Genomic DNA, 15,276 nt, shown 5'->3' on the forward strand with positions numbered 1-15,276 from the left:
ATCTGACCAAGATCTTCTGTGCTCACACATCTTTTGACAGTTCAATAATCTCTATTTGCTTTTTACAAAATATAGTTTGTTTAGATGCCCTTTGCAAGACATTGCTTTGTTTCATACTTTTCATCTTCAGAAAGATCTTTCTTCCTCACCATATTGCATGAGAACGGTGACTTGCTTAATGTGGAACAACCTCTTTAAGTAGGGTTTCCATTTACCTAAGAAGACCTGGCAAACTATTGAACAAACCTGTCTGAGACTGATACCAGTTTATCGTACCAAAAGCCTATTGATATGTCACTTGCATAATAATTAGGAACAGTGTATATATATATATATATATATTTCTAATTTGTTGACACAGTGAATTGGTGTTTTTTTTTGTTAAATGTGAGTCAAAATCAATCACAATTAAAAGAACCAAAGACTTAAACTACTTCAGTCTGTGTGCATTGAATTTATTTAATACACGAGTTTCACAATTTGAGTTGAATTAGTGAAATTAACTTTTCCACGACATTCTAATTTATTGAGACGCACCTGTATGTGTATGTATGCATGCATGTTTATTTATAGGTTTTTACAGTACAGTGTCTAACACCTTTGTGGTATTCACTAATTTGCTTAAATCAAAATGGGTCCTTAAGAAATTGCTTTTAAAAATGCTAAAAGCTCTCAAGGCCATGCTATATTATGAATCACACTATATAATGAACAAATCAAAAGATAAGGTTCAAAAACAAATTTGGTTTCACATCTTTTAGTCAATCTACATTGAGTCAGTTGCTTTTACACTTTTTATTTGCATGTGCTCTGCAATAGAGACAAATACATATTAGATATGACAATGATCGAATCATTACAAAAATAAAACGAATGAAACCATACCGCACTTTTCACATAAATACATACTTTTGTAATTAACATTAAAGTATCTAAATTAACACCAAGAACACAGTTGGACTCATAACAAAAGGTTTTTATAATCACAAATTAAACCCAACACCTTTAGTGCAACTGTATAATTACATTAACCCCAACAGCTCGCTCTGAAGACCTGCAGACCACAAATCCAACATGATCAGCTTTATATGGTCATGATTAATGACTGAATATCAGCCATGTCAAAAAAGTGCTAACTGCCAATTAGGTGCAAATCAGACCTTGACAGGACTAGAGGAAAAATTAGGAGGAAAAGAAATTTCGGTTGACAGGAAAAACACAGAAATATTGGGTGAACTTGGTCCATCACTAAATCCAGTTCATTTCAGGCTTAGCGTCGTCCTAGGTTTCAGGTAAGTGTGGAGAGAGGTCATAGGGTCAGTGCTCATTCATGATGCTACAGCCAGATATCCTGTAGCTGATCTGCAGTTGGGGAGGAAAAAAAAAACTTAAAAATCTGAGAATAAAAACAAAGTGTGTAATTTTCATGTACTGATAAAGCGAAGTAAGCCATGTGTAGGTTGATGTACTGAATTCATCTAAATATTGTGACTAAAGAATATTACTTTTTTCATTTAAAAGGGTTCTATTACACAAAAATAACTTTTATAAGGTGTTTAAACCATTGTGTGGCTGCCCTGTGTGAAAACAATAGGGCTGGGACAAATCGATGCATTGCGATTCGTGGATCGATTCTGAGATTTTCGGAATGCATGGTCATTTTCTCGAATCGATTCTGAGCTTAATTTTTCACAGCAGATGGCGCTCTAGGCTAGTTTTTAACCACACACTCAAATGCTTACGAAGAAGAGCGCGTTGTGTGGCTGCCCTGTGTGAAAACAATAGGGCTGGGACAAATCGATGCATTGCGATGCAAATCGTGGAAAAATTAAGCTCAGAATCGATTCGAGAAAATGACCATGCATTCCGAAAATCTCAGAATCGATTCTGAGCTTAATTTTTCACAGCAGATGGCGCTCTAGGCTAGTTTTTAACCACACACTCAAATGCTTACGAAGAAGAGCGCTTGTACGTTCGGCTGAGTAATCGAAGTGGTTAAATGTACTTGCACATCTGCTTTTATGATGCGAGATCAATGTAAACAGCCCACTGTGAACATCCTTGTAATTTGCTTCAACCTTTTCGAACTTTATGAATGATTATTTTAGGTTCAAATGGTGCGCGTGTAAGGAACTGGAATAGGGCTGTACGATATATCGTTTCAGCATCGATATCGCGATGTGCACATCTGCGATAGTCACATCACAGGATGTGCAATGTTTAGTACAGGCTACTGATCATTATATTTATACTGATTGTTTTCTTTGCTCGCACACAGACACGGTCTACACCGAACGCGACAGCTGTAGAGAGATACCCATTTTTAAATACATTTAGTAGCAGAGCTACTGCACGTGATTTTCAGTGCTGGAAATCCGTTTATCCTTTGTTGACACTTCCGCGCCGTTGAGGAGAGCGCAGGTCACGGTTGCTTAGCAATGGCAGACGCCACGAAAGCACAAGCTCTCGAGCACTTTGGAAAGGAGAAAAAGGCACGACTGCCAACTTCCACGCGTTTTTAGTCACGACATGTGAACGGCCCTAAAGTCTGTCTACACTGGACGCCACATCCAGTGTAGACAGCATTAACGATTATAATGGGTTCATTGTATTTTGTTGCGTCAGGCCATGCCGCTCGTGTCCGGTGTAGACACGGTGAGAGCCACGCAGATGCACGTGAACACTGAATTCTTTTGACACCTGCATCCATTTGTGCCTGAAATACTGTGCTCTGCAAGTATCCTTGTAAACGCAATTGCTTATGGCTTAGGTGAAGAGAAACAATTGAGAAAGAAAATGGTTGTGTAACAGTATATTGGTTTACAGCAGTTTAATATTCCGGAGGCTTTCTGTGTTATGAATGTTAATCAAACAACAAAACAAAGAAAAATCACTTTTGTAGCTTTAACACAGATTTAATTTATACAGTGAAGACTATGCAGTGGCATTTTACATTTGATTATTCAATTTCTGTACCGGAATACTGTTAAGACTTACCTGAAAAATATAAAGCACTGCTTATTTCCTTTGTATCTGTGTTATATTTATCTATGCTTGTAATTTGTTAATTTCCTATGCCGATTTACTCACCTACAAAATCACCCCAATCATTGATTTTTTCCCCAAATAAACTATTCAAGTCATGTGGTGTTTTTTTTTTTTCATAGTGCAGAAAAAAAAAATCACAATGCGAGTTTTTCCAATATAGTGCAGCCCTAAACTGTTAGCAGAATACAACTATTTCTAGAGCACGCAGTGCCATCTGCTGTTAAAAACTAAGCTCAGAATCGATTCAAGAGAGATTAGCAATGCGTTCGGAAAATCTCAGAATAGATGGAGAATCATTTCTCCATTCACGATGCATCGATTTATTGTCCCAGCCCGAGAAAACAGCCAGCCTTTATTGGTAAAAATCCACCCCCTTTTTTTTTTTTTTTCATAGTGCAGAAAAATAAAATCACAATGCGAGTTTTTCCAATATAGTGCAGCCCTAAACTGTTAGCAGAATACAACTATTTCTAGAGCACGCAGTGCCATCTGCTGTTAAAAACTAAGCTCAGAATCGATTCAAGAGAGATTAGCAATGCCTTCGGAAAATCTCAGAATAGATGGAGAATCATTTCTCGATTCACGATGCATCGATTTATTGTCCCAGCCCTAGAAAACAGCCAGCCTTTATTGGTAAAAATCCACCCACTTTTTTTTTTTTTTTAATAATCCAGATAAATCATAAACAGTCTCTCCAAATGAGAGGTTTCAGATTCCTCCCTACATACACGTCATAATAGGGAAAAAGTCCTGCCCATTTGTGACGCTCTCTGCCCTATGAGCACAGACACTGCCCTGAGTGAGAAGCAGCAGTCCACCATAACGGTTTTCTTGCTGTAGCTGCTGGAGATACAATGTCAGCACCAAAGAGGCATTACAAGTGTCGTGTGTTGGAATGCACCAATTAACATATGAGTCTCCATAGACTCCCTCCATCTGAGCCACTGAGGACACCGAGGTTACAGTAAAACACAAAAAAAAGCTAAAGTCCTATGTTTGTGCCAATCATTTTACGCCTGACTGCCTTGCAAACGAGGGCCAGTTCAGCACTGGAGTTGTGCAAAGGATGCTTCTGAAAGAGGGATCACGTTGTCCTGATTGATAGCTAAAGCTACTATTGTCCCTGCCTGTTTTTCGCTGATGCTGCCTTCATGTACTACCAGAATGATCGTAATTGGGAAAGTGGTAGTTAAAATTTGCATATGAAAGCAATGTGAAGTTGACCGCTTGAATTTGTTGAGCTCATGATCACAAGTGGGATGTATAAAGTTTGTCAAAGCACGTGAAGGTACCATGAGACCAACAATCATTTTTAAATCGCGCCGTGCTCCATGTAATTCATAAATGCACATTTATAATGCACAGTACAATCAGGTGATTGAATTTTAAACTGTTTTCTGTAAAAATAACCGGCTTGTACTAATAATAGAATGTTTATTTACAAAGGCCAGCATTTGTATGCAGGAGCATGAGACCTTGAAGCTCCACCCTCTTTTGAAAAGTGAGGCGGGAGCACCAGCTCATTTGCATTTAAAGGTACAAACACAAACGGCGTGTTTTGGGTCATACCCTAAAAGTGGCAAATTCAACAAGCTATACAGCAGGGCTGTCCAAATTCGGTCCTGGAGGGCCGGTGTCCTGCAGAGTTTAGCTCCAACTTGCCTCAACACACCTGACTGGAAGTTTCTATGCCTAGCAAAAGCTTGATTAGCTGGTTCAGGTGTGTTTCATTAAGGTTGGGGCTAAACTCTGCAGGACACCAGCCCTCCAGGACAGAGTTTAGACAGCCCTGCTATATAGCATACACAACTTGGGGGACATCAGATACTTATTTTACACCCTGTAAAAAGGGGCATAATAGATCACCTTTAAAATATACCTTGAAAGGGGAAAAGAACTCAAAATTGGAGCCAAATTAACCCCCTAGCACCAGGGGTGTCCAGTCCTGTTCCTGGAGTGCCAGTGTCCTGCAAAGTTTAGCTCCAGACCCAATTAAACATCTGAACCAACTAATCAAGGCCTTAATAGGCAAACTGGAAACTTTCAGGCAGGTGTGTTAAAGCAAGTTGGAGCTAAACTGCAGAACACAGGTGGAGGTGACTGAGTTTGGACACCCCTGGTATACACATTTAGGCCCCGTCCACACGGAGATGTGTTTAGCTATATACGTAAAAAATGGTATCGTATCGGCGTTTCGTCCAGACGGATATGGCGTTTTGTCCAGATGGATCCAGCATTTTGGGAGCCCGAAACTGCTATTTTTTTTTAAAAAAACCGGGTTCCAGAGTGGATAAATCTGAAAACTATGCCCTTGTGTTTTCGTGTGTACAGCCAATCCGTATATTTTGTGAAACGATGATGTCATCACCCCACGTCTCGACCCTAGTCAAACAGCACATCGTCACGTAACAGCAACAACAATAATGGCAGACTACATGCTTGTGTTTGTGCTGCAGAAGCGGAGTCTATTAGCTTTAAGAAAAAAAATAAAAAATTACTAAAGCAAAAATGTTTGTATACAGCACACAAGGTTTATGCCCATGCTCCAAGTCTTCTGTTTTTAGTGAATCTCTGTGGCAGAATTATAGCGACACATACTGGTCTGGCATATATACTACATCGTTTAGAGTGTTTCAGTTGTTTCGTGTGCATGGAATTTTCTTTTAGAACGAGGAAATAAAAAAGATCAGATAGGGAAAGCTCTGGCTTTGTGTGGATGTGGCCTTAGTCCAGTGGTTCTTAATCTGGATACATGGATACAAATCTGCTAACAGATTAAATTTTACCGTTATCCACCACACTAAACATCCGTTTTAATATTTTCTGCACAGAGCCACAGCAAGTTATTTTTTGGGATACAACACAAAGTTCTCTTTTACAACAGGCGAAAGTTCTAAAATTGTTTTGGAAGGGGGTAACTGAGAACTATTACAAACATGGCTGCCATGAAACCGCATGTACGAGTAGGAGGACCATATTCACAATGGGAAACAATTTATATGGACCCCATACCTGCAGAAAGTTGGCTGCTTCAGTAAACTGCATGTAGATTTCAAATGTTTTGATTTGCTTTTGGGTCTCTTCTAATCTCATTTTAGAGCAGTCAAAGCTGCGGAGTACAGTGTGAGTTACATGGCAAAAATAGGAGATGGAATATGGTGATGCAGACCACCATACACTAGCTTGAAGATTTTCATTTTGCAAAGTGCTAAAACCATTCAAACTCAATCAACATCAATTCATACAGAGCATGCAAATACAAATGAAGATGAAAAAGGACCTACTTCTCACTAGGCCAAACTGTAAATTTTTAGAGTTGATAAATTGATGCGTCTGCACTGCATTGAAGTTTTTTTTTTATTTTTTATATTTTTTTTTATAAAAGGACAGTTTCCCCAAAATTTAAAACTGTCATTTACTTACCCTCACATCACTGCAAACCTGCAGGACATTCTTAGGTGGATCACTAAAGATGATATTTTGAAAAGTATGTCTGTGGGCTTCAACATTGTTTGGACTAACATGAGGGTAGTTACAGAATTTTTATTTTTAGGCAAATTATCCCCATAATGTGTCTTTGATTATAGTGCAAGTTTGACAGTTGGACATTTGACAGTTGCACTTGTGTCTTGCACATTTTGGTGCGTCTCACGTGTGACATGTTATATAAGAAATGCGGCTAACGACAGCTGATCACTTCATCTTAATGGATGACAGCTATGAGAGGAATCCCAGAACAAACAGGTGCACTCTGACCAATGAGAGGACGGTTTTACTTGCGCCAACTTGCATAAATCAATAAGCTTTGAAATGTTGCTTTGTGAAAGTGATCTGAACCAAGGAATTACCAATTTAAAAAATGCACCAATTAAAGTCCCCGTTTTGGGAAAAATGTCCTGCAGAGTTTAGCTCCAACACACTTGCCTGGAAGATTCTAGTGCAGGGGTCTCCAAACTCATTCCTTGAGGGCCGGAGTCCTGCAGAGTTTAGCTCCAACTCAACACCTGCCTGGAAGTTTCTAGTATGCTTAGTAAGACCTTAATTAGCTGGTTCAGGTGTGTTTAATTAGGGTTGGAGCTAAACTCTACAGGACAATTGCCCTCCATGAACAATGTTTGGACACCCCTGTCCTAAGAGATATGCCAAGTGCAGAGTACTGAGTGCGGTGTTTGGACTCACTCCAAGTTGTTCTTTAGTTGGTGTACAGTCCGCTTGTCCAGATATCGACAGAAAAGTGTTAGCAGGTTGGAGGGCAGAAGAAGTGGCTCAACAAGAATCGTCTGGGATAGCTGCCGGGCCACATGGAATACAGTGTCTGTCCTGGATGGGTGCCATAAGAACAGTTCAACAAGCCATTTTAACATTAACATGCCATTGAAAAATGTTTTTTTTTTTTTTACAAATTTGTTTCCATTCACTGAACACAGATTTCAACCTGACATTCACAATATATTTGAAAACTATGAGACACTATAAGAAATCTTAAATATTACTGGTTCTCATATATAACAAACAGAACCATGAGCAATACAGTATCTACAGAATTCTAGATGTTAAATTACTTAAGCCTTAAACTTGGGCCTGTATGGAAAAAACTGCTAAATATCTTTCAGAGAGCAAGAGAGAGTGAGAGCGATGTTTCAGTAGTTGTTTCAAATAATTTGAGGGCAAGCACAAACAATACCAGGTCTCAAAATCTCTAGTGCTGGGCTCCATGGGAAGGTCAGAAGATAAAATCCTTTCTCCCTGTGAGAGTAGAGCATACAACAGCGACAGACCAAACTGCAAACAAAAAGCTATTTTAAGATAGCAATACCACTAGACAACCCTGAGAAAATGTAAAGCGGTTAAACTTCTAAACATCATCTAACGGGGTCATACTAAAACTACACCGAAAAAAAGACAAATTTAATTTAAAAACAACGGTGTAAAAGCGGACCTTGTTTTGACAGGCCAATGTTAACCGTGTGTCTTTCAAGTCAGGCAGTGCTGCGGTGAACTCTTTGAGAATTCTGATTAGCTGATTGAATGCAAGTCGATCAATCACAGCACGGAGAGATGGATACATAACAGGCAGAGCCTGCGAAGAGGTAAAAGCTGGATCACAAATTCAAAATAGATACTGATACAACAATATTACATGGTCCAGACCTCATCTGTATCTCTGCTCATCAATACTGGAAGGTGTTTGGTCACCACACCCAGGATATGCAGAGATTCATCATGTGAAAGGAAGGGGAGGAGTCTGGCCAGCATCCTCTTTCCTTTTGATATTATTAGACAGGAAAGAAATTCCTCTCCAGAGTCCCTGGGATATGGAACACCATAGGAGTATATGAGATCAGAATCTTAAACTGTACATTCACAACAGAAAGTTAAGAGTTTCTTACAATAGATTAGTGCACCGCAGCTCATTGTAAAGATGTTCCACCTTCCTCTTAATGTTCTGCACCAACTGCCTTTCCTCATCTTTGTCAGACACTGTTGCCTTCATCTTGTCTGCCTCTTCCACTTCTAACAAAACTATGTACAACTGTAAAAAACAAAAGGGTTGAAGAAAGCAGAGTCATATCCGTTACTGTATTGGGTTTCGAATCGGTGGTTTGGAACACTTATATAACTGCCAAAGTCACACGATTTCAGTAAACAAAGCAATGTAATGTCATAGCCATTTCAATGTTTAGCCGCCAGAGAGCAATATCTGTAAACCTATGAGTCTCATAGGTTGCCTTCATCTTGTCTGCCTCTTCCACTTCTAACAAAACTATGTACAACTGTAAAAAACAAAAGGGTTGAAGAAAGCAGAGTCATAGTCATATCCGTTACTGTATTGGGTTTCGAATCGGTGGTTTGGAACACTTATATAACTGCCAAAGTCACACGATTTCAGTAAACAAAGCAATGTAATGTCATAGCCATTTCAATGTTTAGCCGCCAGAGAGCAATATCTGTAAACCTATGAGTCTCATATTAGTTTTATTAATTTGTATACATTTTAAATAACATTTTTATAATAAAGTGTTGTAGTTAATAGTTTCTTAGCCACTTTTAGCCAAGCCCTCCATAAAACAAGCCCTGCATATTAATACAAGAACTCATTATACTGACACTTCATATGTAATGGTGATTTGATTTGTAATTGTATTTTAGCAAATGCAAAATTGGTTTTGCAGTTTCCCCCTCCGCAATTCTATTCCAACACATTTTCAACCTCTCATCATTACATCATTTCAAAACATCTTTTTGATCCTTGTTCCTGAACTTTATGGCCCGATTCATGTGATGGATGTTATCTACGCTCAGTGTATCTGTACCGATTCCTTGCCTGCGGTCATGTCTTCTTGATATAATACAAGACTATCTCATGACCAGTTCGTAAGTATTTTACGAGGTGACTAATTCGTATGAATCTGTACAACCTCACTAGGTTTAGGGGTGGTCATTCATACAAATTTACCACCTTGTAAAATACGTTAGATTTTTTGCAAATGGCACAGATTCGAGTGAGGTCATATGAATTCGTACGAATTGACCACCTTGTGAAATATGTAGGAATTGCAGTGAGATCGGGTTGTATAATATTTGTAAAGTGACCTTGAGTTTGCAAAAATGCAAATAAAATATACTGCTACCCTGAATACTTCATTCCAATTGATCAAATCAGCATGCATTGAGTGGTAAAATTTGATTTCATTTCAACCAAGGCCCACAGTAACAACCTGAACTGGGGACCGTATCCCCTAGCTACAGTCCTGTCAGTGCCCCTTCCTTCCACAAATTAAAACCGACCCAGCTTTGTCATTCTAAATCCGGGGTCCACTTTTGCAGCGTTTTACACAGTTCATTCTTTACCATGGGTAAGGAACTAATCCTGGGAAAACTGGACATTTGGTCCTAGGGCTGGGCTCGGGGGTGACTACAGAGGATGATCGGTTTAGTTTGGCACAGATACGGTACATGAAGAGTTGCAGCCCTAATGCTAGGTGTTTCTTGATTGCAGGCACCTTACAGTAAAAGGAATGAAAGGAAGTTGGTTGGCGTGACAATGCATCTAGTTAGGACACCGTAAGAGTGCAAATTTACAGCCCAATCCAAAAATCACTTTAAGATTCAAAAGTAAACTGTATTCAAATATACAAAAGTGGTTACTCTACCTTCTCAATCGTGCTCAACACCTCCAACCTTTGCTGTCTACTGTATTTGTGCTCCTGCCCAAATAAAAAGTAATTTTAGAATTTTTTTTTTTTTTTTTTTAAGTTCCCCTTACGAAATTTTCACAAGTTATTTTTGCAGCCTCAAAGAAATCAACTCACCTCATCAGGTGTGTTCGCATGAACAGCATCAATTGCTCGTCTAGGAGAGAAACAAGTAGACACGGCAACCTGCCCAAGCGAACCTTCAATGTGGACAACTGAAGTAATGCAAGAATTACTGCCAACTTTTCATACTGTAAATTTTTTTTAATGGGTAAATTTATAAATGGGTATTACATAAGCTCAGCACACCACACCTGGGATATATGAGAGTGTTTTGGTAACATAAGGGGTTGTGAGTTTAGGCGGTTCCTTCTTTAATCGGTCACCCAAAAACTCCTCTTCAGCAAGTTTGGCTTCCATCCTCTGATAGTACTCCTGCAGAGATGCACAACTATGCTTGACATCCAACCGTTTCTCTTTGTATTTTATCTTTCAAACATTTGTAAAATAAAAAAAATCAGATACATTTAAAATAAAAATGTACTATTCAAAGCGAACACCGCTACTAAGATCGTGTTGTGAAAAAAGATGATATCAAACAGTAGTTAAACGTAACTTGCTAAGGAGGGCTAAGCAGTTCAGGACTGAAACAGACCTGGTAATAGTAGTCATCCAGATGTGGATTTTCACTCTGTAGCTGAATCATCTGCAGCCTGATTATCCATTCCTTCTCTTTATCAGACATGATCTGGGAATATGGGTCCCAGCTCACTGGCTTTCTGTGAATTAAATTTTATATTCAGATAAAGAAAACCAGTGTTCCCAAGTAAAGGCAATGCTCTTTGCCCACACCTGTGAGGTCTCTGCTGTCGTTGACTCAAAAGCCGCTTATGCTGGGGATGGAACTGGGCAACAGGACCTGGTGCTCTAAAAGTTGACAAAGAAAAAAATAAAAACTATTGTCGAAACAGTAACTAGAAAAGTCAATTTTATGACTTGGTATATATAATTTGATCACTCCTGGAGCTAAGCCAGTTCCTCGTCATAAAAAAACATTTAAAAAAATCTGCAGGGAAGAAAAAAAACTCAAAGTATCTCCCTTTGTGTTTCATAGAAGGGTTCTGAACAACATGAGGGTGCATACATATTTAATCTTGGATAAACTTTTCCTTTATGAAGTAGATCATTAACCTGAAGCTCTGTATGGTGTTGGCGGATGGGCTGTAGAATGGAGCAGGCCTGGGGGAGTCAGTCCCAAACTGCAGATGCATGAGTTTGTGTGTGTGGGGCATTGGGATAGAGAGAGGAGGGGGATGGGAAGGTGACAGAAAACCTCCAGGCTGAAAAAGTAAAAAAAAATAAAACATATACATACATATATATATATATATATATATATGCCCCACTGGAGCAAGAAGTGGGGATGGAACTGGGCAACAGGACCTGGTGCTCTAAAAGTTGACAAAGAAAAAAATAAAAACTATTGTCGAAACAGTAACTAGAAAAGTCAATTTTATGACTTGGTATATATAATTTGATCACTCCTGGAGCTAAGCCAGTTCCTCGTCATAAAAAAACATTAAAAAAAAATCTGCAGGGAAGAAAAAAAACACTCAAAGTATCTCCCTTTGTGTTTCATAGAAGGGTTCTGAACAACATGAGGGTGCATACATATTTAATCTTGGATAAACTTTTCCTTTATGAAGTAGATCATTAACCTGAAGCCCTGTATGGTGTTGGCGGATGGGCTGTAGAATGGAGCAGGCCTGGGGGAGTCAGTCCCAAACTGCAGATGCATGAGTTTGTGTGTGTGGGGCATTGGGATAGAGAGAGGAGGGGGATGGGAAGGTGACAGAAAACCTCCAGGCTGAAAAAGTAAAAAAAAATAAAACATATACATACATATATATATATATATATATATATGCGCCACTGGAGCAAGAAGGCTGAATTAGCAGTACGAACAAGGGATTTCACCTGGTTGTATTGTTGCTGGGGTGAAAAGAGTCTTTGGGGACGAAAGGGAGAGCAAGGAACCATGGCATTCTTTTGTGCCTAAGATAAGAACAGATAGATTCAACATTCTAGCATAGTCACGGATCGTTTAGCATAGACCACTGCCACTCATATTTACAGAATGTAAAATGTTTACAGTCTCCATTCATTAGAAACCCCACTACCTGATAATGACATCTCTGGTTGAAGGACCCAACAAAAGGAAGTCCTCTCCTGCCCCGGCTAGTAGAAAAAGGTTGCATAGGAGACAGAAAGTTTGGAGAAACATGTGGGACCATGCCATGTCTTGATCCGTCAATGACTCCCACGATTGCCTGGTCCTAATTGGTAAAAAGATCAAAGTAATCAACAGATGGTTGTGTTGTAGCTGCAAAACACACATTTGAGATTTGATTGAGCACCTGAAGTAAAGATGCCGCAGGTGGCCTGCTAGACTTTAGAGGTGCTATCATCCACTGTGAGAAAGACAGTGGCAAATATTACACTCCAGGTCAAACCAAAAAAAGGAAAACATTGCAAAATATTGAACACAACACACTGTATTTGACTTGAGGTCCTCCCAGTAGGAGCTGAGGCTGCAATCCACAATGGCACTATCAAGACTCTAGGGGAAAAAAGAAATTGTACTGGTTAGTACTTAATTTAAGGTCCCACCAACATTTCTAAAATAACATGAGGCAGGTAAACCTTTAGGCTCGGTCGACCTTCCACAGTCTTCACCACAGCTGGGTCATCAAACAGCTGCCCTCGACCTGCTCTCCCTCTCTGAGACCGGCCTGTTGGAGTGTGGGGCCAAACGCGAGATCCTGGTCTGGAGGGTGAATGGGAACTGCGAGGGGAAGGTGATCTCTGAGGTGGAGGTGGTGGTGGAGGAGGTGAAGACCGTGGTGTTGGGGAGTTATCACTACCCAGCAGCAGGAGATCCAAAGGGTCAGCATCTGGATTATCACCACTTGTGGCTTCATCGGAGTTCATTTTTTCATAGACATTTTAGAGAGTTAGTTTAAAAAAAAATGCAGTGATAATGCTTCAAGAGATTAAAATCCATCTAACACATTTTCATCTCTACCCATCCCAGAAAAAGAAATACATGGGAAAATTTCAGCTTCAGACATTTAGCTAAATTTTAAACGTATTATATATTGGATTCCAACCCAGTCACAGTTTGTGCATGATATCCAATTCCAGTAAGCTTACAGATTTTATAATATAATAATACCTAAGCCAAATGTCTCCTCATTGTAGAGGTCAATCTCCTCATCCTCTTCAGCCATTTCCTGCAATAGTCCACATTCATCATCCTCCTCTTCTCCTTTGTCGCTCCACTGATCCCCATTCTCTGGCCAGCTGGCATCAGGACCAGATTCCCCAGTTTTCTCCTGAACACAGAAAGAGAAACAAAGTGTATTATAAATCATTGCTAACAATAACCTTAAAGTTAATGTAAATACATCAGGACATGATATACTCCAAATACAGCTTTTTAAAATCTTTAATATAAAAAATTAAAACATTAATATCAGTATTAAAATTAATCGTCATTTATCTGAGCCGTATTACTCCCATTTAATTACCGTACATATAATCTTCTAGTATTTAATGATTTAAAGTTTGTTTTTGTAGAAATAAATGTAAGCACAAATGAAACATTTAAGTAAACTGTAGAAAGGTGATTACAAATGGGGAAAACAAATTACAACCGGTTACATACACTCTTATAAATACATAACTTTTAACCTAAAACTTTACATGAACACCTAGCCTACTTTTTATCAGCTATAAAGCTGAATACCAATACCAGTTAAGGATTGTTTTTCTTGCATTGCATTCAAAGAAATTGTTCACACTTCTCAATAAGGTTAATTTATTAGCATCACCCAACTACATTAGTTAACAAACTACACTTTTAAAGCACGTCTCAATCTCAGTTAATTTCAACATTAACACATTAATCACAATATTAACACGTTAGTCAATAAAAAAAAAGTTGTATCTGTTCATATTTAATGAAACTGAGCAAACATCGACTAGCAACTGTTGTATTTTTAATCAACTGATATTAACAAAGATTAATGAACACTATAACAGATAAATTGTGCGTTTTTAGTTATTGTAAGTAAGTGCATTAACCAACGCTAACTAATAGGACCTTACTGTGAAGTGATAGCGATAATATTACGTGTGAATGCGTAAACTTGTGATTTAAGCAATTTGCATTCCATTGGCTTTCCTTATAGCCAACTCACATGTGCAACCCATCCACAGTGTTATTGCTTCATGTACTTACGGGACGTTCAGAATCACCCATTTAAATATTGTCAGTCTTTTGTGAAATATTTCATTAAGCTTCCACACTCGCTGAACGTCTACAGCAACCAGTGCTGCTACACGTGTTTATCAGTGTTTGGAAATGAACACACCTGCGCGTTTGGAGGTGGCACTTTACGCAAGGGCGTAACCAACATAGATAGTTGCCTAGTCCGCTTATTTTGGGCTTATGTACAGAATAAAGTTTTGTATTTGGGCTTGTTAGTGGCTGGGACAAAATGTATGACCGTGTGTGATTTTGTTTCTCTGTCCAATCCATGCTCTGTTCGTTCTGTAGTTAAGGCATGTTTGCTCTGTTTTGGAAAAGTTCCTTTTCCATCCAAACAGCTATTAATCGTGACATAGTTGCATGCGTTTAAACTGAACACACAAAGTGATTTTTTTTAACAGTCTATCTTAAGTAATTTGAGTAAGCATCTTTATTTAATTAAAAGCCGCTTTTGATGCAACATACATTTCTAAAATTAACAGCAATTAATGCATAGGCCTAATTATAAATAATGTATTATTTATATAGAAAGGGAAATAATTATTTAAATAGCCAGGGAAAGTGGATGGATTGCAAGTGTCTTACGAGTTTTGAGGACAATAAAATCAGTTTTAATTCAGTGCATTTATGCCGTGATGGTCATTTTGTTCCTTGAAGAAAATGTGCCGGTGTTTTTTTTCAGAGCAGGTCGCTTATTTC

The 15,276-nt window shown here is 38.7% G+C and overlaps 1 protein-coding gene across 1 annotated transcript; it reads right to left on the reverse strand.

The window, feature by feature from the left end:
- Positions 1-645: 645 nt before the first annotated feature.
- Positions 646-14,674, reverse strand: LOC107556773 (protein PAT1 homolog 2-like). The gene is made up of 19 exons (XM_016239978.1): positions 14,548-14,674; positions 13,481-13,639; positions 12,948-13,226; positions 12,799-12,864; positions 12,662-12,715; positions 12,425-12,580; positions 12,222-12,299; positions 11,963-12,111; positions 11,097-11,171; positions 10,900-11,023; positions 10,559-10,679; positions 10,362-10,459; positions 10,203-10,253; positions 8,439-8,581; positions 8,200-8,356; positions 7,988-8,128; positions 7,733-7,830; positions 7,228-7,368; positions 646-1,362 (listed from the first exon to the last, which is right to left on the reverse strand). The coding sequence occupies exons 1-19, from the start codon at positions 14,566-14,568 to the stop codon at positions 1,329-1,331; spliced, it is 2,145 nt and encodes a 714-aa protein (XP_016095464.1). The 5' UTR covers positions 14,569-14,674; the 3' UTR covers positions 646-1,328.
- Positions 14,675-15,276: the final 602 nt, after the last annotated feature.

The sequence above is a fragment of the Sinocyclocheilus grahami genome, unplaced genomic scaffold (genome assembly GCF_001515645.1).
Source record: "Sinocyclocheilus grahami isolate Dianchi unplaced genomic scaffold, SAMN03320097.WGS_v1.1 scaffold578.1, whole genome shotgun sequence".
NCBI classification, from domain to species: Eukaryota; Metazoa; Chordata; class Actinopteri; order Cypriniformes; family Cyprinidae; genus Sinocyclocheilus; species Sinocyclocheilus grahami.